General features: G+C 38.3%; 1 protein-coding gene across 1 annotated transcript; it reads right to left on the bottom strand.

The window, feature by feature from the left end:
• Positions 1–291: 291 nt before the first annotated feature.
• On the bottom strand, positions 292–26,959 carry LOC120427784 (thrombospondin type-1 domain-containing protein 4). Its single transcript, XM_039592715.2, has 6 exons — positions 26,429–26,959; positions 19,312–19,516; positions 8,596–8,913; positions 7,647–8,539; positions 1,847–2,023; positions 292–1,784 (listed from the first exon to the last, which is right to left on the bottom strand). The coding sequence occupies exons 1-6, from the start codon at positions 26,474–26,476 to the stop codon at positions 1,416–1,418; spliced, it is 2,010 nt and encodes a 669-aa protein (XP_039448649.1). The 5' UTR covers positions 26,477–26,959; the 3' UTR covers positions 292–1,415.

Here is a 26,959-nt window from a genome sequence, read left to right as displayed (position 1 = left end):
TGCGTTATTTTTCTTCGTGTAGAATTTCATCGAACGAGCGAATGAAATAGGTGGAGAGAGTCAAACGACTGTGTGGTTGACTTTGCGTTGCGCTCATTCGTTCGGATGTGTATGATCGAGAGCAGGATATCAAAGTCAGACGGACGCAGCGAAAACGAAAGACAAGCTCAGTCAACTGTCACCAAAAATGACCTCATTTCGTTCAAGTCTCCTTCATGAAATAATCAACAACATCAACAACTATTACTTTTCAGGGAATTTCTTTCAAATCATAAAAAAAAACATTCAAAGTTTATTTAAGTTAAGTGTTTTAATTAAATGTACCGATCATCTAACTTTTCTAGCGGATTCTTGTTTTTCTTCATAGATTAAACAACAGGTTTCACAATCATTTTATGTTTTTTTTTCTGCTTTCGTTAAACTTTCCCCCTTTCCATCTTACATGGCGGAAAACGGCGGACCCTTTCCCATATTTTTCTTGCTCCACACACTTCCGGTGGATTTTGATCTGTCTGCTTGAGTTCATGATTTAATACAACAGCAGGATGGGATGTTTGGAGGTGGAGGAGGAGGGCATAGTTTTTCTTCTCTTCAAATGGCACTTACACGCTACCGGGGGATGAGATTAATGCTTTCGCTGCTCCACTGCTCCGATCTTACTCGGGTCGGTGGGAGGGGACACGTGGAATTCTACATCACTCTCTCGAATATCGAATTGGACACTCACGTTTAGTTTGTGGGTTGGGCGGGGGCATGAACCTTATGGCTTATATTTATGTTTGATTTGTTCGTTTGCTCTCCGATGACGGTACACAATTACAGGTTTCGGTGTTTCACAATCTATTTGTCTGTGTGTGTGTTTGTGTGGATACGTATGTGAGATGGCCCCCTGGGGGGGAGCGCGGGCAACATGAAAAAGATTGATTCGCGAAAATTCGAACTCTCTGGTACACTGGAAAAACACACGCACGTGGGGGGTTTTTGTTATGTGTGTAGTTAAAATGTAGCTTTTTACCTTTTTTTTCTCTTAAACTTTTCACAGTCATTTCGATTCCTTAAACTTAGCTTGGCCTAAAGTTAAATATTTTTAAATATATATACTTTTCAACGCAGTTTAAATTCAGTGTATCTCTTGGTTTGCTTGTTTTTTTGCTGCTGCATAAGTAAGTTATTATTGTTGTTCGTTTTTTAAGGTTTCGAGAACGAGAACTTAGAAGGTACTCTACTAAGAGGGCAGTGTTAAATTAAAGACTCTTTTGCATTATCTAACATCTATGAACTGGTAGGGGAAAGGGAAGTGGGAAGCAATAACTTAAAGGTAATCTAGTCGCTAGAATTCACTAAGTATTCACTCTGTTTGACCACGACACGTGGAAGGTTTAAAAGGGGGTTAATGCTGGTGGTGGTGTTGGTTTTTAGTACAACTCGTTCGATCGATTTCGACACGTCTGACAGCAAGCCTGGCTGTAGTACGCATAGCTGCAGAGTTTGGCCTTCAGCACGATGCTACAGTTGGGGAAATCATCCCGGCAGACGGCATCGTTCTGGATCATGTCCACTCGCGGGTCAACGTACGGTTCCAGCGAACCGGCCGGCACCGCCGTACTCGTCGTCGTGCTGGTGGTCGTCGTCGACGGGCAGGCCTCCTCGTTGCACACCCGGTACGCCATCGGACGGTCCGCGTAACGGCAGCTCGCCGACTCTTGCATCACCTTGTCGCGCAGGTTGAACTCGAGACACTTGACCGTGCGGCGCTGATTGCCGGCGTCACATGGTTTAGTACACTGCGAAAGAAGAAAATTAGTACCCAACATAACCTTAAACTTTTAAACTAAACAGTTCATACCTCGCTCCACTCAGAGTAGTGCCACCTGGGCTTGCAGTCGTCGATGGTTTCGATGTCGCACGGTTCGATCGCGAGCGGGCGCTCCGCTCCGTCGCACTCGGTGTCCGCCACAAAGTTGTCGTTCCGGATGCACAGGACCGTGCGGGAGCGCGTCAGGTTGAAGCAGTCGCCGGAGCACTGTAGAGGATTTGGGGTTGGTTAGAGTTTAAAACTAATAAGCTCCAGGTACTCTATTTAAAACTGTTCAGTAAGTGTGTATCCAATCCAACATTTATAGGCCGGCTACGAAGTTATGGGAAAATATCAACTGTCCTGGAATTCAGGAATGTTGCTAATGATGCACAAAACTGTATACGCTGATGATCCATGGGAGATTTAACAAAGCAGTTGTGTTTCAGCTTTCTGATTAAGAAATGGTTCAATCATAGTAATGGAGACGCCTGGTACTCAACAACAAAAAAAACTAACAAATACTTTTTTTTTTTAAAGATTATAGGTACTAGTCAAAGGTAAAAGAAATGCAAAACATTTTGGAATACGACATATAATAACGTTAATTTACAAGTTAATAAAATTTACTTGAGCAACAGTACGCCTTTTCCCATGATAACCAAAATTGTAAGTCAGTTGGTTTAAGGTCCCATACTGCGCTATTAAATTGTTTGAAGTTTCGTTAAATAAGTAGTTCAAAGGTATGTATAAAAATGTGTTTTGACAAATATCCGGATGTTTGAAAAGTGACCAAAAGACAACTCAAGCAGAGAGAAGGGAAATGAGAGGGTACACTGGCCTTTAATTTTTGACCCCATAACGCGGTACACGCGGTACACATCTCAGCAGCCAAAAAAATCTAAATAATTTTTGTTCAGTGAAGACTAGGCGTTACGCTTTTGATGACGTTTCTAGTTGTCATTTTTGTTTTCACTGTTTGCACATTGAATTTTCAAGTTTCACTTTGAACAGAATCAAAGATTCAGTTCGTGCCCGGAAAGAGGATGGATCCTACTTCACAGTTCACACCACGGTCTTCGTTGTTTAGTTCGAATGACCGTTGAGCTCCTCCTGCAGTATGCCGTTTATCGTTCGTCAGATGAACCCTCCGACTTATGTTGCAGCTTGTTGGACCCTTCGTCAGACACCCGTGTCCTTCATGCGCATGTAACGGTTCTACAGGCTTCGACGCGGCGTGCCTCCATCGGAAAAATCCGGATTTCAGATTTGGTTATAAAGGGGTGGCACTTCGACCACCGGGTTGGCGACTGATGATTTAGGGGTTGTTCTGCCGGGCTGAATATGCCAAGGTCGGGGCAGAAACCAAAGAGGGAACTAAAGTAAACCCTGAGAGGTCCTATGACAAGAGGAATTGACGCTGACATTAGATCGATGGCGGTCTGACCATGGTTTACTATGGGTGGTTGTTATGGGGGATCTCATTCTTCTTAGGATGTCCAAATTTTGAGCACTAGGCACTCCCTGACAAGGTCAGGTTTAATACGAACACGGACCTCCGAAAACTGAATTTGGTACGGCTACGATTGGCGACAGCCTCTGTCATAATACAACACCGGACTTAATAATGACACAAATCTGACCACCTTATCATGAACCAAGGGGAAAACCACTCTGCTCATTGCTCTCGAGTAGGCTGTGCCCTAAAGTTGCCCAAACGTGCCCGAAGGTGCCCGATGAGCCCTGAGGCCAAGAAAAAAAAACAGGACGGTACATAGCAACCGAGTTACAATGTTTGTTTAGAAAGTTTTTCAATCCTGTCATTATTGAGTCTTCGGTTTTGCAGAGAGGGAATTAATTTCTTTCTTTTATTCTAATGGAACGATTCAAGAATGCAGAGTTTTCTCATTTGTTGTTGGTAAGAAGCACTTTATGAACTATAGAATAACAATTGATCAGATACTTTGCCATTTTAGGGGAAAAAATCCATTGAAAACAATACCTATGGACAATTTTGTTATCCTAGTCCGAACAGACGAAACCGTCTGACATATCGTCTGAAGGAAGTGAAGGAAGGACGCCACTAAGGACGGGTCCATGTTGACAAATATATCGGTGGTTAATCGGAAGCTGGATTAAGAGCTGTTCCGCGTGGTCGAAAAGCACGTCCTGTTAATCATCTCATTGATTTTTTACCATTAATAAAAAAAAACTCGTTATCATGAAACATAAAAATAATATTGAAGTTTTACTTGAAACAAAGGGTTGACTTGACATCATTTTGCAATGTTCCAATGTGTAATCTTTTAGTTTTCACTAAACTGAAATGAAAACTTGGTGCAATCATCAATCAATTTTATTCGTTTAAATGCACATAAATCGACGATCTTTTAATTCAAAATTTTAAGTCGATTTGTTAACAAATGTTGTACAATGAAATAATTCACAGCGACAAAACCAATTTCTAAATCTTAAACATGGTTCTTACTATTTTAGGTTTTATACACTTGAAATACATTACAAAATATTGGCAAATTTTAAAATGAAGCTAGCTCAAAGCCGAAATTGCAAATATTGAAATTTAGTTTCACCGAATTATTTATCGTAAACGTCATGGTTTGAAAAATAACTATTCTTTGATTTAAACATGGTTTATGAACTGAATGCTCAAATTTATAATAATTTAAGATTTTTCACTGTTGAAGATTCAATCTTTTCATTATACACGATCTACACAATGAAAACAAATAATTTCACAGCAAAGTTCATTTTTTAGCTCCCAAATCAATTTTATTAAACAATAATTGACAATTGAACTTGCAACCTTTAATAAAAGTTTGTGAAAATTAGAAATGTTCGGGACAGAATCCTGATTACCTTGATATTTTGAATTTACTTTTCCAATTGTCAAATTCAGAACGAATGGTGCCCGAGCTTGTGCCTTAAGGTGCCGGAGACGTGCCCGATGGTGCCCGAGACGTGCCCGATGGTGCCCAGGGCTCTTTGATGAGAGTGGTTTTCCCCTTGTCATGAACCCTCCCTGATTAAAGACCTGACTGTGTTTTACCCTCTATCGCCACTTCCTGTCACGAGATCTCGTGGACTACGGTGGACTGGATACAAGATGTCTTTCAGCCGTCTAATGACCGCGGCCATAGTATTTCACAACTCTCACAAACTCTGTTTTGCTTCAATGAATCTCTCTTGATGAAACAAAATATTCAAGGTTCTAGACAAAACAATATTTTTCTTTATTTATGAGAGCACCATTAACAAGAAAAAAGAATATGGATTTTTCTGGCTGATTTTGAAGCGTTTCGTTTTTGGTCCTGGAACGGCACCGAAGCGCTGGTAAACGATTCAAACTGTAAGTACACACCGAGGAAGCTGCAGCACTCTTCAAAGCCGTTTCGAGCGAACTGTTAGGGATGAAATTAAAGTTAACCAACAGACGATAAAACAAATTTAAAAAGGAGCTTACGACCCGCAGAAACAAGTGTTTTCATTCTTGAGTAGCATTTGATGTTCTGTATCTTGACTCGGGACGTGCCCTTTGCGCACTAATTGGCCCACCTTGCGAGATTGTTTCTCCACTCCACAGCCACCTTCCGTGCAATCAGACACGGATTTTCCGGTAAGAATCTTTAAAATGTCCTGCAGCTGGTGTGAGGCTGTCTGGTTCCAGTCGGGGCAAGATCTTCACCATGAGGTCCATCATGATGATCGTGAGGACCACAAGTTGAATTCTCCTGACTCTTCGCCAGTTTAGCAGGTCCTACACCACGTTCTCGGTGTTTGCAGAGTATGTTTCAGCTCGTTCACCAAAGTACGGTCGTTACTTGCCGAGTGGCCTGCGACAGGCGCTTGTTCAGCAGGATATACATCTGATCCCAAGCTAACGTCTAACCGTATCAGAAGTGCAATCGTGTAAACAAAACTTTTTTTTACGAAACTGTCAACACGAAAAATGGGATTGCTGTGATGGAAATAGTCAAAACAAAAAAAAACCTAACGCCTCAACCTCGTAACGCCTCATCAAAGGCGTTACGGTTGTACCTTTGATTGGTACCATGAATTTCTTGGAAATTTGTTCCAAGTCCGCGCTCTATTTTAAATACTCTTTGACTCAAGTCCCTGTAAGATCATTAGTTAGGCAATCGAAAGACCTTTCAAACGAGTCCAAAACATTGAAGATCTGGCAACCCTGCCTCTAGTTATGACCACTTAAGTGATATTTATGTACCTACCAGAAGCCGGATCTCACTTATTTTTTTGTGAACTATGTTCGGATCCATCATCCGACCTTTCGCTAGTTAGGTAATCGACCTTCCAGCCATTCCAAAGGATTGAAGATTTACGAGGATCTATTTGTAAGAAGTGAGGAATGCGCCCCACCCACATAGGTGGATTAAGTTAGTTTTTAAAAATAACTTTCTCCAAGACACAGTATTTGTACGATTTTAAAACGCGATGTTAGGCCAACTTTAATGCAAGTTTTTGACTTCCTCACTCTTTTTAAATTTCCTAAAAAACTTGAAATATTGTTTGAAATTTCCATTTCCATTAAATAAAATAATAACTATCGATTGTAAACTATTTAAAATAAATTACATAACGATTTTGCATTTTGATTCAAACGGAGTTCTTTTAGACTTTTTGAATTTTAGACCACAAATTGTAAAATTTACATAAAACTGGAAAATCCAGATTAATTGATTCTTGGAAAATTTAGTCAATTTCTTATCTCAAATAATTTATAAAACAGTGTGTGATACTTTCCACTTCAAAATTTTGAAATTTGGGCTCGAGCGCATAACTTTTTAATAAAATGTGTACGTTGGAAAATTATGGTGGTGAAAACCGTAATCAGTCAGCCAAGGTAGGATTATTTTCTCATTTGGATAAATAATATGCAAACAAGGAAATTCCAGCTAATATTTTTTAGGTATGTTTTAAAATGTACAATGATCATTTAAAAATATTTGTTGAAAAATTTATTTCACAGGTGCACATAATTAGCCTTTTTATTTCTATGATGTTTGATTTTTTTTAGTTTTAAAGCAAAACTTTTGGTTCAATAATAGCAAAGTAGGTCAAATCAGCACTACAGTCTGAAAAGAAACAACAGTTTTAGAACATTCAAATGCTACAAATTTGGAACAATCGCTGTAGAATGTTAAAGCTGGTGAAATAATCATTTAATACAAAAACGTCAAGTTTAAATTGCTATCACTTTTCAGGAACAACTCGGATTGCTTTGCACTCTTCGACAAAATTGCAGAACGAAAATTTAACAGTTGAACAACGTTGACTCAATCAAGGCCACCTTTCAAAACTTTTGCGTAACTCTATACAATTTTCTTAAATTTCTCATGCAAAAATCAACGCCTAACAGCGACCCCCAAACTTTTATCAATTTTGCTAATTCTTGGCACAGATGCTTTCTTTTCGTCAATGACTCGTTTGGGGATACTTTGTCTGTTTGAGAACCGTTTTGAAAACCGTCAGTCCGACTTTATTGAGTATAAAGTGAAAATCTACACTCACGAGCAACGAAGCGAGCGACAACTTGGGGTCGTTGTTCGGAGACTCTCACAGGCAAAACCGGAAAACGTCACACAAGTGCACAAGGAGTTGCACAACCTGGATGATCTAGAAAAGCAATCGTGAAGTGAGGTTGTCTCTAGTCAATCCTTGATAAATTCAACTTTTCTTGTGCTGTGAGTTGAAATAAGGGGGAGTTGACGTATTTTATACTGCTTTGTATACCGGAGTTTTCAAAAAAAAAAAAAAACTTGACTCCACTGTTATGATTTATCCAGCTAAAAGACATGTTAATAGCAATACTCACCAATCCCCACGGTCCGGTGAACCACTCGCCGTACTCGCACGCCCGATCGCTGGTGCACTCCCTGGTGGTGTCTGGCGTGAATCGCAAATCACACCGCTCCGCGTTGGTTGACGTGCTGCGATCGCAGAAGATCGACCTCGTTTGCAGTCCCACTCCGCAGGTCGCCGAACACCGCTCGCTCCAGTCCGCGGTCAACCAGACGCCGGTCTTTTTCGCTTCAACTTTCTGCGTTATTCGGCTTGCGTCCAGGTTCGTTCGTCCGTACCCGTTGCTGATGATCTGCTGCTGTTGCATGTCGTTCTGGGTGTTGTGTCCGTTGGAGTGGTGATGATGATGGTGGTGGTTGTGGTTGACGACCGTTGGTCGGTGCTTGTGCGGTTCCGACTGCTGGGGTGGTGGCGTTGGTTTGTAGTGCTTGGCACAGTCGCACTTTTCCGAAGCCGGGGGTTGTTCTTCCATGCAGGCTCCGCTGCTGACCTGGATGACGATGCCGGAGATGAGTTCCTGGACGCACTTGACCTCGCGAGACTTGTAGACGTCGTTGTCGAGGGTTTTGTCCTCGCAGTTGCATTCGCTCCATTCGGACAGCTTCCAGTAAGCTGGGCAGGGTTGGGTGTTGCAACGAAGCAGGTTCTCATTCAGGACCGGTTGGGTGAGATGGGCGCATCGTTTGGGGGAGAAGATTCGGGTTGGCGCCTCGCGGACACACTTGATGACCGGTTGTTGGATGCCACCGCCGCAGGACTTGCTGCAAGCGCTGAATCCGATCACCTTCCAGAGGAACTTGCGCTTGCGGAGCGGTTTCGAGGTGCTCGACGCCAGCGTGTTGTTCAAGACAATTCGCTGCTTCGGAACGCGGAGACTTGCCTTCTCGGAGATTTCGTTGGAGAGTCCTGTAAGAAATTGGGTTATGTTACACTCTTTAGCGAATATCGATTCTTGAACTCACCATCGATTCGGTTATCCTCGCCGGAGCTGCCCTGTTCCGCAGCCGGGTTGGTGTTGATCGGCATCAGGTACTCGTACTTGACGCCCGGATTCGGCTGCTGCGACAGCAGGTACAGCTGGATGGCTTCGGCGGTTGGTCCGGGCGCGGTGATCCACTCGGTGACGCCCTCGATTCGGCGGTAACTCGCCGCGGAGCCATTGTTCAGCCCGTCTATCCGGCGATACTCGAAGGTCGTTCCAGCTCCCTGGTACAGACCGCTCAGCGAGATTGTGTAGTCCCCGTTGATGATGAACCGCTGGTGGTCGGCCGTTTTCAGTGCTGCAAAAAGGGAAAGAGCAGAGAAAGGTCCCGGTTAGCAACCCTGGGAGTGTGATGGAACACGTGCCATAATTGACCAATCAATTTGTCCTTTTTCGGCGCGGAAAAGCAATTTAATCGCCCAGACGCATTGTTTCGTCGCGATTGCCATAACCATGCGTGCGTGCCCTTATTGTTCTGAACAGCAAGTAAATACACAAAATATCGTGAGGGAACGCACAAAAAAGGACCCGCTTCATTGAGGCCACACGCGACAAAGCCGCGTTTATTATTAAATGCCATCAGGACAGTGATTTCATTCGACTGGTGGCCACCGGGCTGGGCCAGGGGCGGTTCTTGGAGTCATGGTGCGGGGGCGCTATAATTAATTTTCCACTTTTAGCGACGGGCACTACACTTGTTGTCTCGCGGCTGGAAATGGAAAATTCGAGGCCATTGGACGAGACAAACCCGCGGGAGAATAATGAAGCTGTGCCATTTTTGCAAATGATTGCAGCGGCGTAAGAGGACACTCGCTATCGAGTTTACAATGGGGATGGAATTGAATAAAATGGCAGACAGGAACAATTATCGACATGCTGAACAGCCACCATCAGTTGAAGAGCATTGTTGGGCAAGAGATAATAATTTTACTTCAAAATTTTATTGCATTTTTCGATTTGGGAAAGTATTTCCATTCCGATTTTGAATAATTTCATGAATATGTTTCATACAGCATGACCAAAGAAACTGTAGAGGATATAGAAACCATTTTTAGGGTTGGTAAAATAACATGAATGCTTCATTTGACTAATGTATTCTAACAAAATTTAGAATATAATGTCATACTGTGAACTAGAGCTAATTTTTCATATCATCTTTAAATAGGGCAAATCTTCGCAAGCTCACACGAAATCGGAAAAAGTTGCCTCGACCCCACTACGATTTTCTGGACACTTTGCTCTAACAGTAGTGTTGGTCCTTCACCGAAGGTAGGTGGTTACGTTGATCAGGGATTTATAGCTCGAAACCGTGAAGAGATAGACATTTTGTGGCAAAGGGCTTTTGTGTAAAATTGGACGCCCGATTTGATGGCGTACTCAAAATTCCGAAAAAAACTGATTATTCATAAAAAACAGTAGTTTCAAAATCTCTTACGAATCATCAAAATTTTACGAAAAAGTTTTTTGAAAAAGATATGATTTTGACCAAGTTTAACCAGTTTGCATGTATTCTTCACGAGTATTTAGAATTTTCTGAAAAACCTATCGTTGGATGGGTAATCAAAATGACTTTCGAATGAGCCATAAAGATTGACAACCCTATCAAACTAACATTGCGAAAAATGTGTGCCATGGCATGACCGCCACATTTTTTTTTCGAATGTTGGTGCTAGTGCGCGATTTTGACATTTCGGACGTCCACCATTCGAACGCCATCTTCGCTTAAAAACCTGGATAAGCACTTAAGAGCAATTCTCTGAGATTTCGGTCATTCGATTTTTATTGTATTTTTTAATCCGGCTGAAACTTTTTTGGTGCCTTCGGTATGCCCAAAGAAGCCATTTTGCATCATTAGTTTGTCCATATAATTTTCCATACAAATTTGGCAGCTGTCCATACAAAAATGATATGTGAAAAATTCAAAAATCTGTATCTTTTGAAGGAATTTTTTGATTGATTTGGTGTCTTCGGCAAAGTTGTAGGTATGGATATGGACTACACTGAAAAAAAATGATACATGAGAAAAAAACAATTGGTGATTTTTAATTTAACTTTTTGTCACTAAAACTTGATTTGCAAAAAAACACTATTTATATTTTTTTAAAGTTTTAGAGGACATAAAATGCCAACTTTTCAGAAATTTCCAGAATGGGCAAAAAATCTTTGACCGAGTTATGATTTTTTGAATCAATACAGATTTTTTCAAAAAATCGAAATATGAATCGCAAAATTTTTTCAACTTCATTTTTCGATGTAAAATCGAATTTGGACTCAAAAAGTACTTTAGTGAATTTTTGATAAAGTGCACCGTTTTCAAGTTATAACCATTTTTAGGTAACTTTTTTGAAAATAGTCGCAGTCAGTGTTGCAAATGAGTGATAAAAAAGCTATCAATAGATTATCTCTGCACCAAAAATATCCGAGAGTATAACGGCCGTCACTATAGCTTGTGAGATGTCTTCTTGTGTCTCGTGATTCCCAGCGATGTCATTCTCTCTCTATCACTCTTCCCCTTTTCCTCGACTATGCGCTCTCACCGCTGAGTCTCTCAATCTCTCCGAAAACTGCAATGAGAGAACGCGAGATGGCGATTAGGAGCCGACCACGCATGACGTCCCGTTAAACTGCGTTTGCGAAATTGGTTTTGTGGTGGCTTTTGTGGTTAAACGCTGTTGCGGTAGGATGATCGTGGAAGCGGGAATGAGAGAGAAAAGTAAAATGTCAATCGCGAGTGGATAAACACGAAAACGTGTTCGGCTATGTTCGGCGCTGAGAGTTTCAATGAAGAGAGAAGAGCAGTTGTATTTGAGGCATGAATATTCAGGCGGGATAATTGTAGTTGCTGAGAGCTGATATTTTGATATTTTAACAACCCTGGTCGCAGTTTTTCATTTTTTTAAATTAGTACCCATGTTTGCCCACCTTTGAAAAAAATATTTTTGAAAAGCTGAGAAAATTCTCTATATTTTGCTTTATTGGACTTTGTTGATACGACCCTTAGTTGCTGAGATATTGCCATGCAAAGGTTTAAAAACAAGGAAAATTGATGTTTTCTAAGTCTCACCCAAACAACCCATCATTTTCTAATGTCGATATCTCAGCAACTATAAATCCGATTTACAACGTTAAAACATGAAACATTCGTGAAATTTTCCAATCTTTTCGAAAAAAATATTTTCAAAAATTTTAAAATCAACACTAACATTTTAAATGGGCATAATATTGAATGTTTGGCCCCGGTTGATCCACGAGAGCAAAAATTACGAAAGTCCATACATTTTTGGCAGATTGCTCAAACGAAACCATAACAACGTTTTTGCCTAGGTATTTAAAAACGTGGGTTTTATAGAAAACCTAGATGTATGGGTATCAAAAGATCGGAAATTTTATGCCCTTTCCGATGCCACATAGGTTGATTTGTGAATTGTGGACCGGTTCGGATGCCGGCGGATTTTCCGACGACGTAATTCCGGGTTGGTACGAAATTCCAATGAAAAATCAATTCTAGCGATACAAAGACCCCCGAAACGTTGCTATACTCACTCCAGAATGTTTTTTTTTAGCAACTCTATGGTAATATTTTGTTAAATTTAGTTTAAATTGAAAGTTTGCAACATTAATTTAGATAAGTTTTATATAGAATTTCCAAAGTTATATAAACTTTTATACTAAGTAGTTAGTAAACTTTATATTAAATCCAAATTATTTTTTTAATCAGTCAAGCATGCCTATTTGGAGTTGGGAGACTGGATTTATGATGATTTGTCAACAAATAACTTTATTTGTGTTAATTTTTCGAAAGATGTACATACTTTCTTTGCACCTTTTTTGATTTTTGTCATAGTATTTGTTATATAACTTTTTATAGAAATCATCTTTTCATGAGCTTTTTGTAACAAAATGTTCGGCATGAGTTTCTGAACAAAACGTAGTACTAGGTTTCTGTCAACATTAAATTGTTTAGATGTTTCATCACAATATGTGCATAGTGCCCAAGGGGTGTAAAGAATTAAAGATATTTTTTGATAAATTGACTTATTTGAACTTAGTAGTACGTAGGGGAGAGTGGGGAGACTTGATCCCAAGCCTGTATCTCGTCAGCATGTGGGTAAAACAATTAGCTTTGTTCTAGAAAGTTGTGCGAAATTGACTAAAACTCATTGTAGAAAACGAAGAAAAAAAAATTAAAAATGTTTAGATTGAGTTACACACATTTTTCTAAGAAGTGCTGCAAAAAACTTACAAAAGATCTTTTTTCTTTGTTTTGATAAGTATAGAAAACACTCAAAAAATATTCAAAAAAATAAATTATTTATGCATGAATTGTTTGATAAACATATCTACTCCAAAACCCTTACGCATTAGACGTTAAATTTATCGTCATACTATTTTTACAATTAATTGTTTAAAATAGTGCGTTTAGGGAGACTTGATCCCTGCATTTTTACAGTCACTGGAATCAGCCTCATGATTAAATAATTGGGCTGGGTTTTTGTACATAGTTTCCTCTAGTATAGTTGTACATAACTTACTGCAGTTTGAACCATTTTTCAAAAGTTTTGTAAACAAAAATTACCAGCTTTTGTAAACATGCTCAATTTTGGTCTAAATAAGAAAATTTTAAGTTTTTAAATATTTTGCATGCATAACTTGTTATATTTTAAACACAAACGTACAGGTTTAATGTAAAATTGCTGTAACTTATAGAAAATTAAAAGTTTGGGTGAATAAGAAACATTTTGCTTAAGATTTCTTCAAAATGTTGAAAGGGGGATCAAATTACCTCCAACATTTTGAAAATGCCGGTTTAAAGTATTTTTTTTAAAACGAAGAGTTTATCTGATGAAATACCCTTATCAGCCAAACATAGTTGAATGTTTAAGCTTTCAATTCATGCAAAAAGATCATAGTTTTGTGAGAAATTGACAGAGTTATGTGCGATACAAAAAAAGGGGATCAAGTCTCCCCACTCTCCCCTATATAACTAAAGTTTCAGTTTTTAGGATTAGAAAATATTGCATAAGTCTTATCTTTTGGTCCGATTTTGGCAGAAATACTATTTTTTAGTGATTTAGAATCAATACCATCAGAATAAAAAAGTTGTCAAATGTGTTTGATTTTTTTTCATTCAAAAACTTATGAAAATTTTAGTTCGCAAATATTAGATCAAAATAGCCCAAATGTGACTTTTTCCCAATGAAACTTGCACAAACTTCAATTTTTCACTTTATTTTTGTAAATACATATAATTGACCCTAAAATATATTGAAAACCCGAATACAAGCTTTTTAGGTTAAAATTAAGTATAAACATGGCTGGTGCGCACATTTTCCCCGTCTACTCTACACACAAAAAAAAAATGATGGTAATATTCATCAGGAAATAGTGACAGATTTTACGGCAAAAAGTGCATAATATTGCATCAGAAAATGAAAAAAAATCATCAGTTTCTGGTGATTATTCATCAGGTTCACATTTTTACACATTTTTTAGGTAATATTACTCAAAAAAGAGGTATTATTCAACCTACCAAATTTTCAACATTCTAAAATTCAACTTTTTTTTGCTGTGTCAAAAAAGGAAAAAAAACCTTTTTTACTGTAGATTCATTGCTGTAAAGGTACTTGATATGAATTATTATAAGTTGATCACTTTTCAGCATACATCCCGTTAAATCGAAAATTGAATCTCGGCATTTGTAAAGCCATTTATCACCGAACTTATGTCGTTAAGCTAGCAGCGGAACTCGGATGATTAAGTGGTGTTCTAACCTGTTCAAAAAGCAATTAATTTGGGAAGCATTCTACGGCGGCACTTCTCCGATTCGCCCCATTCACGCACGTACCAATTTGTTTGATTTTATCCCTCGTTAAATCTGCCATTCAACAACGTCTTACAAACTAAAGTACTCTTCACCGCAGGATCTTGGTGCGAGCGGGCGCCGAGATTTATGTGCCTGCTTCCCTACCGCCATACCCAACATCACTTAAGGTCACACCAGGCAGTTTCAGGTAAATATAAATACATTGGCGAGAAAGTAATAAAGCTTCGAGGTGTAAGTATTTTTAGTTTATTACAGCTTTTACCGCGCGTAGACGAATAATGGCGCCTTTTTTGTACGAATATATGGGAAAACATCTTAATGCGATTCACCACATCGCGGTGTGGTATAAGCTGCTTCCTCACACACGAGCACACACATGAAACGGTTTTCCACGCCCCGACTCATACGACCACCCACCCGGTCCATGAGTCGCCCTGTTAGGGTGTTGTCCCACAATACAAATCGGGTTTCAAGCAGATATTTTGTTTTAACTATTTTTTGTATTTACCCAGATTTGAGCTATTTTGTCCATGTCGGATTGTTCATGGTTCGTTCGAATGAAAAACTAAAATTGAGCCATCACCCTGCCCTGGTTGATTTCCCTAGATCAGGGTGTCTGGGTTCGTATCGGAAGGGACGCCGCCGGTATAGGGCAATTCATCACACCACTAGTAAGTGTCACTTGGCATTTAAGCGCCATGGCGTCAAACGATTCACCGCACCGTGGCCACCCGCATTTTCTCAACGGACAGAGGAGGGTGGCCGTCTCAGCGAGCGGTGTGGCGTTGACGAGAATCGTTTAAGCTACTTTATTGGCCTGTCGGCCGAAGCACTTTGTACGTTCTGCAGTGCGTGTAAACAATGTTAAGCGTTTTTTACGTGCAGGTGTAAAACCAGCAATTTTATTGTAGACATTTCATGTTTTTAAAAGTATGTTTCAGAATAAATGTATTTTTTCAAACAAATTCAACTTCAACAGTTCAACATATTTTGAAAATAAAAAAAACTACAGATTTTGTTTAAATATATTGACAAAAACAGTATAATCTATTCTCAAGTGGCACCCCCTCTTTGAAAATGCTTCATCAATTAGTCGCCCAGCTCTTACAAAGAAGGGCGTCTCACCTTAAGTAGAGTAAACCTGCACTAATCTCATGAATTAGTCCGCTGTTGGCTGTCAGCAAAGCAGCGGTGGCGATGGCCCCCTTATCGCGGCTTATTTGGAAGCTGAATGACGCTTTCGACAGCTCTCTTTCACTTGATGGAAGCGTGACGTCGTTTTCTGTGACATTGCGGCTGCAGACAGTGGGTGTGAGTTCAATTTTTTCAAACATTAAAAATTACTGTATAACTAAGTGATTTTGTAATTATGAATTTTACCTTTTATAATCGCTTTAAAATACAAAATTTTGATCATTAAGTAATTGTTAAAATTATCTTCAAAACTTCTTCAGGAGTTTGGAAGAGTACTTGAAGAGAGTTTTATCCTACCGCGGTCCAAACTGCTATGCTGTAGCTATCTTGAAGAGCTCTTGTAGAACTCCCGGAAAAAAATGTTACTTGGGTAGTAAAGTATGCAAAAAAGAGATGCTTTTCATTTTAATTATTTATTTATTTATTTATTTGCGTTTAAGGACCACTTAACTCAAGAGTCATTCGGGTCCGAAGATGTTTTTTTTTATAAAATTAAAAAAGTACCAGGCTTTAAAAACTAATGAAGCTGACAAAAACATGTTTCTCACAAGAGCGTGTTATATATTTAGTGTAGAGCAATTCCAGCTCAAATCAGGAATTTTTCTGGTACTTTTGAACCCGACCCTCTCCGATTTCAGTGACACTTTGTAGACATGTTATCCTAGACCTATTTAAGCCATTTTTGTGTATATGGAGCCAGTTTCACTCGATAATGACATTTGAGAAGGGTGTAAGGGATTTAAATATTTTTGTATTTTGCAATTTAAAAATTACTGTATCTCGAAGCCGTTGCGTCGTATCAAAAAGTGGTCAAAGACAAACTTGTAGGAAATTGGACGAGCTTTCTGAAAAAAATACACTGAAACAAAAATACACGCCACTTATATGAGATTTTTTGATTTTTAAGTCTAAAACTTAAATTTAAAGGTGATGTCACGATTTTTTTTCGTTCAAAATTTTTGAGGAAATAGCCTAAGATGTTACCAAAAGACTGATGAAAAATGCAGGATGATATGTCTCTCCTAAAAAAATACAAAAATCATTTAATAAAACTGTTTTTTTGAAAAGTGGTCTAATCGTCGAAATTTTCAAAAACCTGTAGTGCGAATTGATTCCCCAGACAATTTTACATAAAAGTCTCCATATTGACCATTGTCCTATGTCCAATTCTCGGGAAGATACAGCGGTTTTAAAAATAAAAATGTTAAAAAAATGGGTTTTTTGGTGGTTTTTGCCAATTTCTATATGACAGACTTGGTTTTTCAGTCTCGTAAATATTTTTACCGGAAAGCTCGTCCAATTTCCCATAAGTTTGTCTTTGACAGCATTTCAATTGGATGTAAGAGCTTACAGATATAAGCTAATTTACTATCCAGGTTTCTACCACACTGAAAAAATATTCTATTTTCAGTTATTAGCAATGTAATTAAGCTTATATCTGTAAGCCCTTACATCCAATTGAAATGCTGTCAAAGACAAACTAATTTCCTACAAGTTTGTCTTTGACCACTTTTTGATACGACGCAACGGCTTGGAGATACAGTAATTTTTAAATTGCAAAATACAAAAATATTTAAATACCTTACACTGCCTCTGATCGCATAAATGTCCCATATGCATTTTCATCGATTTCGAGTTATTGATGCAGTTTTGTTCAAAATTGTGTGCTCTTTCTAAAGAGCCTATAACATCCAGTACTTTGTTCTAGAAATCAGGAGGAAATCCAGTTTATTCACAAAAACTTAACACGTAACCTTATGTATGGGACAAACTTCAAATGCGTTTTTCTCAGCATGCTGTTTTTGCATATGGGACATTTATGCGAACATGGGCAGTACACCCTTCTCAAATGTTGTTTTCGAGAACTATTGGCTCCATATACACAAAAATGGCTTATATAGGTCTAGGATAACATGTCTACAAAGTTTCATTGAAATCGGAGAGGGTCGGGTACAAAAGTACCAGAAAAATTCCTGATTTGAGCTGGAATTGCTCTGTAGCATAAAACTTATATAAAACATTTAACAATTTTTAATTTTTATATATAAAAGTGAGTCAAATGTTAAACTAAACAAAAATTAATTTATTTCAAAAATGTGCTCTTTAACATTTATTTATTTGTTGAAATAGAAACAGTTTTTAAATCGTCGGCCTATGCTGTCTTGTGACATAGACCATTTTGGTGGAAAATGAGTTAATGATGATGTTTTGCTATACTTAACAAACACTACAAGATGCTTCAACCCAATTTTGGGAACTCGCTTCCGTTTCCCGGATATCGAAATACACACTTGTGACATAGACCAATTTATCATCATTTTCTTGTTTTTGCAAATCTATGTTGATACACATTTTTAAAGGCAATAAAATCTTTTGTTTTTGAAAATATACTGATTAAGTCAGTTAAACAACTGATTTAAGCCTATTTTAGTTTGTATGGAAATTCTGTGCACACTTGTGACACGTTGTACAATTTTGCTTTCGAAACACACTTGTGACACGTGCTTTTCAGATTTTTGTTCACATAATTTACTGTATCCTTTAACTGGTGTAACCAAATTTGTGGAAATTTGGAGCGTTTGTTTAGAGATAGTATACGAACCGATTGCTTCAAAAAGTTTGACTCTTTCAATCATAGTTTTGAAAATATTGATCATCAAACTTTAAAAATGGATTTTCTCGAATAATATGGTATGGTATGGTTGTTGTCACAAGATATCACACAACAGACGAAATGAATACAATTTAAACAATCATTTAAGTCAATTAAAAAAATAATTTGAAAGAAATATTTTTGATTTTATACCATGTAAATTTGAAAAAAAAATGAAATTCAAACAAGTGTCCGGCGGACACACTGTCCGCGTAATTAATGAACTATAAAAATATCGTTCAAGACTAAAATTTCTGCTCGTCTAAACATAAAAAAACAACTTCCTGAAGATTGCTGAATCACAAATCAAAATAATCTTCAAACCCAGCCCACCGTGCACGCATAGTAAGGTGTGTGGAATTACGGGGGGATTTTCGGCTGTACGATTTAGTGAATGGTTTATGGCGCTACGCCTCTCATCTCAGAGCTCAGCTTAGCGCTACCTTATTCATTAGATGACGCCGTCGCCGACTATGGACCACGAGTGGTGGAAGTGGTGCTGGAATGAGTGATGTCTTGATTTGGCACTTTTCCGTAAATATTTACAGCACCAGGGGGTGAACTCCACGGAAAACGCCCAAGTGTTTTGTGTCAGCACCGTGGAGAATTTCCACAATTCTGACGGATGGATGGCCACCACAGCGTGTGTGCCCGTGGTCAAGGTTTGTTTATGGGGATTCACTCTTTCTCTAAATAGACCGTCAACAGCTGGTGTTTATCGTGGCCGAATTCCACCGAAAGTCGGACGTTTTGATTGATTTTGTTTGGGTTTTTGGGGGGCACGTTTTAGCATATCTTTAAAACACATAAATTTTACTAGTTGATGATGTACTTTAAAACATTTAAAAAATTTCTAAACGTGAGTTTGATGATGGTCACAATTTATATCAGCTACAAATAACGCTCCCACCAAGGACACTTTATTTACAGAGATTTTCGTAAATCCCTGTAATAAATTAAGCCACATCCTATAAAAATGACACTATGTAATGAATCATCGCATTATCCAGCGGTGGTGAACTTACCCAGGTAGTTTTGGCTGTTCTGCAGCTCGGTCACGGTGAGGTTGTACACGCCGGCCGGGATGGTGGCCACGTGGACGTACCCATTGGTTTGGCTCTGGCTCTTGGTGTAGATGGCGGAAACGGGCCGGCACACGGAAGCAGCTCCGCACCGCACGGCCCCATTATTCATGAACGTCCCAGATATCACGCCACTATTGTGAACAGCCTGGAATTAAAACAAGAAGAAGAAAAAAAAAACCATTACTCTCTAGCGGATCTCTACCGGGTGTCAACCGTTTTCACGAGTGTTTTTAGCCGGGGAAAAAGGGAGTGGAGACATATTTTTTGTGTGTGTGTTTTGGAAGGGATTCCGGGAAGATAATTTCCCGGTTCCTTGCCTGGAGCGTTATCGGTGTCCCTTTCTTTGACCGCATGGTCTTATTTACACAAATGTTCGCCTTTCTGGGGGGTTTATAAGTCGGTAAGTAGGATCCGTCTCATGAATATTGGTTGGCTTTAAATTAAAGTAGGGTAGTTACTACAATTCAAATGGCCAATTTGCATTAGAATGAGGTTTAAAGTTTTATTTAGCAGAATAATTTTTTTTTGTGATCCATGATAATTTTTTTCAAGTAGTATAGAAATTCGTAAATATTATATTCCTTTGTGGACCATCATTCAGTGAGGTACTCCTGGATTTTAGCTCCTGAAAAGTGCTTAAAAAGTGCAAAAATGCCTCAGGGCAAGAAAAAGAGGCGGTCCTCACCAGCAGGATCGGCAGATTTGAAGAAGCTAAAGAATGCTGAAGCGCTACCTGCAAAGCCAGGCAGTTTGAGCAAGGACGCTCAAAAATTGTCTGGAAACCAGTTCGCTACCCTCCCTGTGGACGTGAGCGAGAAGGAAGAATTTGAACGACGGGAAAAGTTGCCACCCATTTTTGTGAAAACATCGTCATCGGATTCGGTGCGAAAGTGGCTGACCGGGTTTATCAAATCTGGTGCTTTACAAGCTTCCATTCGCTTGTGTGCTGATGGACTCAAAATTCTGCTACCTACCAGAAAGGATTACAACTACGTTCGGGATTTCCTGAACAACACAAAGATTGAATACTACAGCCATGACGATCCAGGTAAACGCCCCATGAAACAGGTCCTCCGAGGCCTATACGACATGGATGTGAGTGTGCTGAAAGAAGAGCTTAAAACTCTTAAGTTGAACGTGATTGAAGTCTTCAAGATGACGAGACACAACAAGGACATCAAGTATCGTGATCAACTGTACCTGGTTCATCTCGAGAAAGGATCGACAACGCCGTCTGTGCTGAAAGCAGTTCGGGCAATTTTCAACATCATCGTGACTTGGGAACGTTATCGTCCAGTGCACCGTGACGTGACGCAATGTTCGAACTGCTTGCAGTTTGGACATGGTGGAAGGAACTGTTTCATCAAGAGTCGTTGTGCATCCTGCGGAGGTGAGCACAAAACACAAGTTTGCGAAACAATCAACGAGAACATCGAAGCGAAATGCTTCAATTGCGGCGGCGACCATTCTACCAAGAATCGAAGCTGCCCAAAACGTGCTGAGTTTGTAAAAATTCGGCAGCAAGCGACGACGAGGCACCAACCAAATCGTCGCAGAACACCACCAGCATACACGGACGTGGATTTCCCTGCTTTGGCGTCACCAGGAGCAGGATCTACTCGAGTGGTTCCAAATCTGCAGCCATTGCCGTTGAATCAGCGGCAAAGAGTTGCAGAGCATACAACACCTCCAGGCTTCAGTCAGCAACAGAGGGAAAACCAACCAACATCAACGGGTGACGGCAGTAGTGACCTGTTTTCACCACAAGAACTTCTGAACATTTTCATCGAGATGACAACAACTCTGCGTGGGTGCAAAACTCGCCAGGAACAAGTAAGAACTCTTGGAGCATTCATCTTAAAATACAGTTCGTAGTTTACTCGTTCTAGTGATTTTGAATATTTCAATGGTTTTTTTTTTTTTAGTTTTAGGTTAGGATTAGCTGTTAAAGTGATTTTTTTTTCTTTTTTACCCAAATGTATTCAATTCAATGCAAAAATGTAAAACAATTTGAAGCAAATAAATAAATGTGATCAGTTAATAATAAAACGAAAAATACAACAAAGATGAAGAGCATTAGGCCATACCACTTATCATGTAAATGAAATGTAATTATTATAAGAATGTTCAATAAAGACATATTTAATTAAAATTAAAAAAAAATCGTAAATATTATAATGCTGTTATTTAAGAGGTTAACATGTAAAAACTGAAATTCTGGAGAAATCAGTTTAAAATGCAATAAACATCGATATTTTTTTCAAACAAAATTAGTTTAAAATTTTTAATAATTAATTTTAGGCAAAACTCTAACTTGACATAAAATTTGAAAAATTGTTGCACGGTCTAACCTAACTGACTTATAATAATAAAAATTTCATTCCAAATTTTAATATCCAATTCAAATTTCCCACAAATATGACAAATATGACTGAGATCAGTTCAACGTTACAAGAGATGGAATAACATATAATCAATTTTTCAATTTAATATGTTCCAAAATTTGTTATTTTTTTAACTATGTTAAAGGGGACCAACAAAACTTTTTTTTGAGTTAAGCTAAAAAAAAATTGAATGTTTTTTTTACGGTTTCACGTATTTAAAAAAAAATCTTTGCTCAAAGTTTTAACTAAATCAAAAATTATGAAAACGACAATTTTTTTTTCATTAACTTTCTCTTTACAGACATTTCGTGCATGAGAAAGGAGAGGCAAGTTTTTCTTTTCTTATTTCTCTCTTAGTGAGTGTTGTCAAATTTTTTAGTAAAGATTCATCGTTCCCTCTGGACTGTAAGATTGTGTTTCTTGTGCCTACAGAAAAAATCTAAATTAATTATTCAAAAGGACGTATCCTTACTTAAAAACGCTAAATGCTAAATGTTACCTGAAAAATAACAAAAAAACAAAAAAATAAGAAAAAAATAAACAGCAATAGTTTCAACATTTCAATAATAAAAATGTTGTAAAATGCACTCAAATGCACAAGATGACATTAACCTTGAAAAATATTTGGAATGACCTTATATTTACTTTATTTGAATATTACTTTAAATAAGAATGCCATTTTTTTATAAATAATTACAATTCAACTGAAAAAACATCTGAGGCAAACCAAACATGGTTGACATACCCTATGGGGATTCCGCCACTTGAGAAACAACAAAAAATACATTTGCGACGAAAAACATAAAAAAGCGGTTTTAGCGGCTTCGAATCGAAAGTGAAAGCTCCGCAAATCAAGTGGGGGAGGGGAGTCGATTTTCCTTCCCGAAACTTTCGCCAGCTGACTTGCTTTGGTGGCCTCGGGAAAAACCGCTTGCTGTTGTGCAAAGTCGTCGCGGTGAAAAACCACCAAAAAGGGAAAAGGATTTTCGGTTAAGGAGAGAGAGAGGGAGAGGAAACTTTGTCCTTTGTCGAGTCGAGTTGTGAAGGCCTCGAGCGCGGTTCGGTCCGGACGACGATGGACGAGATCGGATGACAGCAAGAGGATCTCTTTGGTTGGGTTTTGGGTTTGGGTTTACAGAACACCATTGGCCGACGGCAGGGTAACAGTTGACAGGGTGTGAAAAGTTTTACTTTCTTCGAGAAGCTTTCGGAAGACAGTGAGTGATGGGTGCTGGTGGGAAGTTGGATTTTATCAAGCATAAATGTTCCATTATGTCAATACAGTAAATCCTGTGGAAAGTTTTTGCATTCAGTAGAAAAATGAGATTCTTTTGTAATGTTTGCTCATTGAACTTCCAATACCATGTGAATAATTTCGTGGAAAATTAATCAATTCATGTCACATTTTTTCGGCTAGATTTTCTAAGAGGCAAAACTGAAGGTTTCCAAGATGAATAGACAGGGTTTCCTTGAAATCCGTAATAGAACCGGAATGCTCAGGGGGAAATTTCTCTTAGAACTTGTTGACGAGTTCTTCGAAGTAAAGGTGTGTGCATGCAACACACCCACACCTTATTTACCAGGCTTGGTTAGGTAACAAGTTGTGGCGAGAATTAAAAATATGCTTTCATCCATGGAAAAGTTTCCTTGAGAGAAAAAAAGGTTTGGATGTTTTTAATTTCTGTCAGCAGGTAACATATTTAGGGTAAATTCACCTTTGCTAGATTTATACTTTTATATTTAACAAGACTGTTTTTTAATAACAAAAAAAAGTTATCTATTTTTGCAACAACTTACCCTAGACAACATGTACTGTTTCCCCCGCCAAGTAGATGGAGCACACCCGAAGGGACTGACTAACTGACGATGCGAACATGACGGTTGAAGGAGTTTCTTCGACACTCTTGAGAGAAGCCAAGCTCACCGTGCCAAGCACATCGTACACACGGTAATGGTACTTGAAGAGCATTCATTCTCCTCCGTCCCAAGAAGCTGCTTTTGGTCTCCCAACGACAAGATGTTTGTTTTTAATGAATATCTGATAAGGAATGCTTCTTCGGGAAATTGTTGTTTACAGGAAAGTGTTTCAAAAGTGACTTTTGAGCGAAAGTAGGTTACTTCTGAGATTAATTATAAACGAGCTTGTTCGGAGAGCAGCAACTGAAACGGATGGCCTCTTGGAAACTGTTTAGCTTATTTGATGTGAACTAAGACTTTTTAGTACAAACAATTAATAAAAATTCAAATTATCATAATATTTAAACATGAAACTTGTTATGGCTTGGAAATGACAAACCTTCAAGTATTCGAAATTGAAAAAAAAAATTATATGTCGCCCATTGCAAATTTCATTTCAACTTTTACCCCCTTCCCCATCAACATTTCTCAAAAAATTGGAGACAAAAGAAAGTTATTGACTAAAATTAAAATTTTCCTAGACAAAACATGTTAAGTCGATGGTAAATAATTTAATACATTGCATAACGCTTATTTATGCCTTTTGATCAAATTTAAGTCTTTTAATTTTTGAAAAAAAAATAATTTGGGACATTTCAAAAGAGCCAAACATTCAATATAACGCCAATTTCAAATTTTAGTCTTGATACCGAAATTTTCAAAATGTTTTTTTCAAAGAGATCATTAAATTTCACATATATTTCACTTTCGACATTGGAAATTGAACCATTATATGCTGAGATATTGGCATTTGAAAATTTGGGAATGTTTTGATGAGACTTAAAAAACTTCGATTTTCTTGTTTCTTTTTCTTTTATTCGCTGTATTTCGACAACAAGAGGTCTAATCTTCATTGTCTCTTAGGCAATTAAATCGAAAATTTTCTGAACTTTTCGAAAAAAATGTTTTCAGGAATGAACTATCACTATTTTTAAAAATCGAAAAAGGGGATTTTTTCAGTTAATATTAACTGAAACAGTGCACTTTATCTACAAATCTTTTTGAATAGTCTTCATAATTGAATCATTGACACAACATGGATTCATTGGTCATAGGGAAGACTCCACTAAGTTTGAGCCAATTCAAAAAATAAAAATGGTCGATTTCTTAGAGAATTGCTCAGCTACGTTTTTGGCCAAAAAATAACCTCTCGAAGCGAAAAGTACTTAAACATTATTTGGGTGCTGAAAAGTTTAACTATTCAGCCCTTGTATCGAAAAGTAATATTTTGCGGTACAGTTTTGCAGTTTAACACTAATTTACGTCACATTGTGAGACAATCTCATATTTTTTCATGAAATGTTATTAACAAATATCGTTTTTGAGCGAGCAAAATAAAAATTTCCAAAATATATGCCTTCCCGTTTGTAATCATAGTAGCCAATGTTTTATGCTAAAAACGCTTATATACCAAGAATTTTGAAAATTCGTCACTTTTTGTTCACTAAAATCAAATATCTCGGCTTTGCGTGGACATAAATTGAATGTTAAAAAATGCAAAATGATCTCCGTAAAATTTCCTATAAGCTGAATGCATTAGTTTTGGCTGCAAAATTTTTTGGCTCGTTTTGAGGAGTGATTTTCGATTTTTTTTGGCTAAAAAATACAATTTTTTCTCCCTAAAACGCCCTGCTATGCCCAAACACAAGCTTTTATGGACTATGTCTGTACAGGAATTTGTTCAGGGGACATTAAACTATAACTTGAAGCCCAAGGCAACCAAATCTTTAGTAACTTTAGTATGATTGTTACTCGCATTTCTGAAAAATACTCGAAAAATGCACTTTTTTCATTCAAGCTCCGCGCGCCAGTTGTAAACCATTTTTGGGAATTTTTTGTTGTATGAAAAAATTATTCCTGACATCCTAATCTATCATTCTAGGGGTGAGCACCGAAGATTTGACAACTTTTCATTTTTTTTGGGACGGCCTACTGCTTACACAGTAAAAATGTGTGGATTTTGAGGGTCAAAAATTTAAAGGCGTTATCTCTTTAATGATGTAAAATTACTTTAATTTAAACCTAAAAAGTGACAAAACGCTAGAAAAGTTGTAAATTCACAGTTAAATTTACACATTTTTTCTGACATTAAAGTGACAATAATGATGTACCCTTTCCCAGGTGTAATGTTACCATTATTTTATTACTGTGTTTTTAAACCCAATGGTCAATTTTCCATGTCCCCTCTCTAATGCCGTTCCGATTAATTCTAACGTCAGTGAAGAAGGCACTACATAGTCTACTCAAGCTTGCACTCGCAACCGAGAATCGTTAATGACAGTGAGCAATTAAAAAAGGAAAAAAAGAAGAAACTCTACAGGAAATATCCCGTTCCTTCCGAGAAGAACCAACGGGCCCGAACCGGTTGAGCCGGGTGTAACCCGACCCACCAGCCCACGGTACTTTATACATATCCGTAACCAGATTACAAGTTGCTGCCGCCGTCGCATCAGCCAGCAGAATGGGAAGCTTTTATAAAGCCATTATCGCTCAATTAAATTATTCAAATTACTCCTTCAACAACTTTTGCAACTCGTAAAACATTTTTCAACCACACCAAAGTTGAGGGGGAGGGTTGAGGGGGTTGAGTGGAAAACCTCGGAACTTGGGCACTTGGTCGGTGGCTTCTAGCCCCTCTCTCTCTCGCTCCAATGTCCAGGATTTTCCACCGGCCGACCTGAAAAGTGAAAAAGACAGCAGGGCGATGTTATACTCACCACAAGTAGTGTAGCTATGATCTGTAGCAATGAATTTTTAACAAACATTTAAATTTTCCACTTTTTTCCTCCGGGAACTGCTGAACTGTATGTTGAAGGGTGGGGATTTCGCTGGATGTGACCAGCCTCTCCTGCTGGACCGAGAGGGTTGGATGGCGGTGGGGATAATAAAGTATTCACGAACTTTGTGCCACTTTTCCTCGACTTTCCACGTTCCAACCGCTTTTTTCACCCTCTTTTCCTGGTGCTGCACTTCAAAACTTTTTCCTGGAGAATCCTTTTCGAGGGTTTCCGCACTGCACTACCTTTTTTGCACACTTCTCTCACTTCCCTACTGAATATAATTAATAATATCTCAAGTTATAATTCAATTTCGAAAAAAGTACGCAAAGCGGCAGCACACTAACAGCACTTGGAATGCACTTGGCCAAGTTTTTCCGTGCTTCAGTTTCTTCAGAGGGGCACGTGTGCATCAGCTGCACACTTGACACAACAGTTGCACTCTCGACTGCAAACTTGTCCCCAAGAAAC

This window comes from Culex pipiens, chromosome 2 (assembly GCF_016801865.2).
Source record: "Culex pipiens pallens isolate TS chromosome 2, TS_CPP_V2, whole genome shotgun sequence".
In the NCBI taxonomy this organism is placed as follows: Eukaryota; Metazoa; Arthropoda; class Insecta; order Diptera; family Culicidae; genus Culex; species Culex pipiens.
The sequence above is the reverse complement of the archived record's forward strand: the minus strand, read 5'-3'. Positions and strand labels throughout refer to the sequence as shown.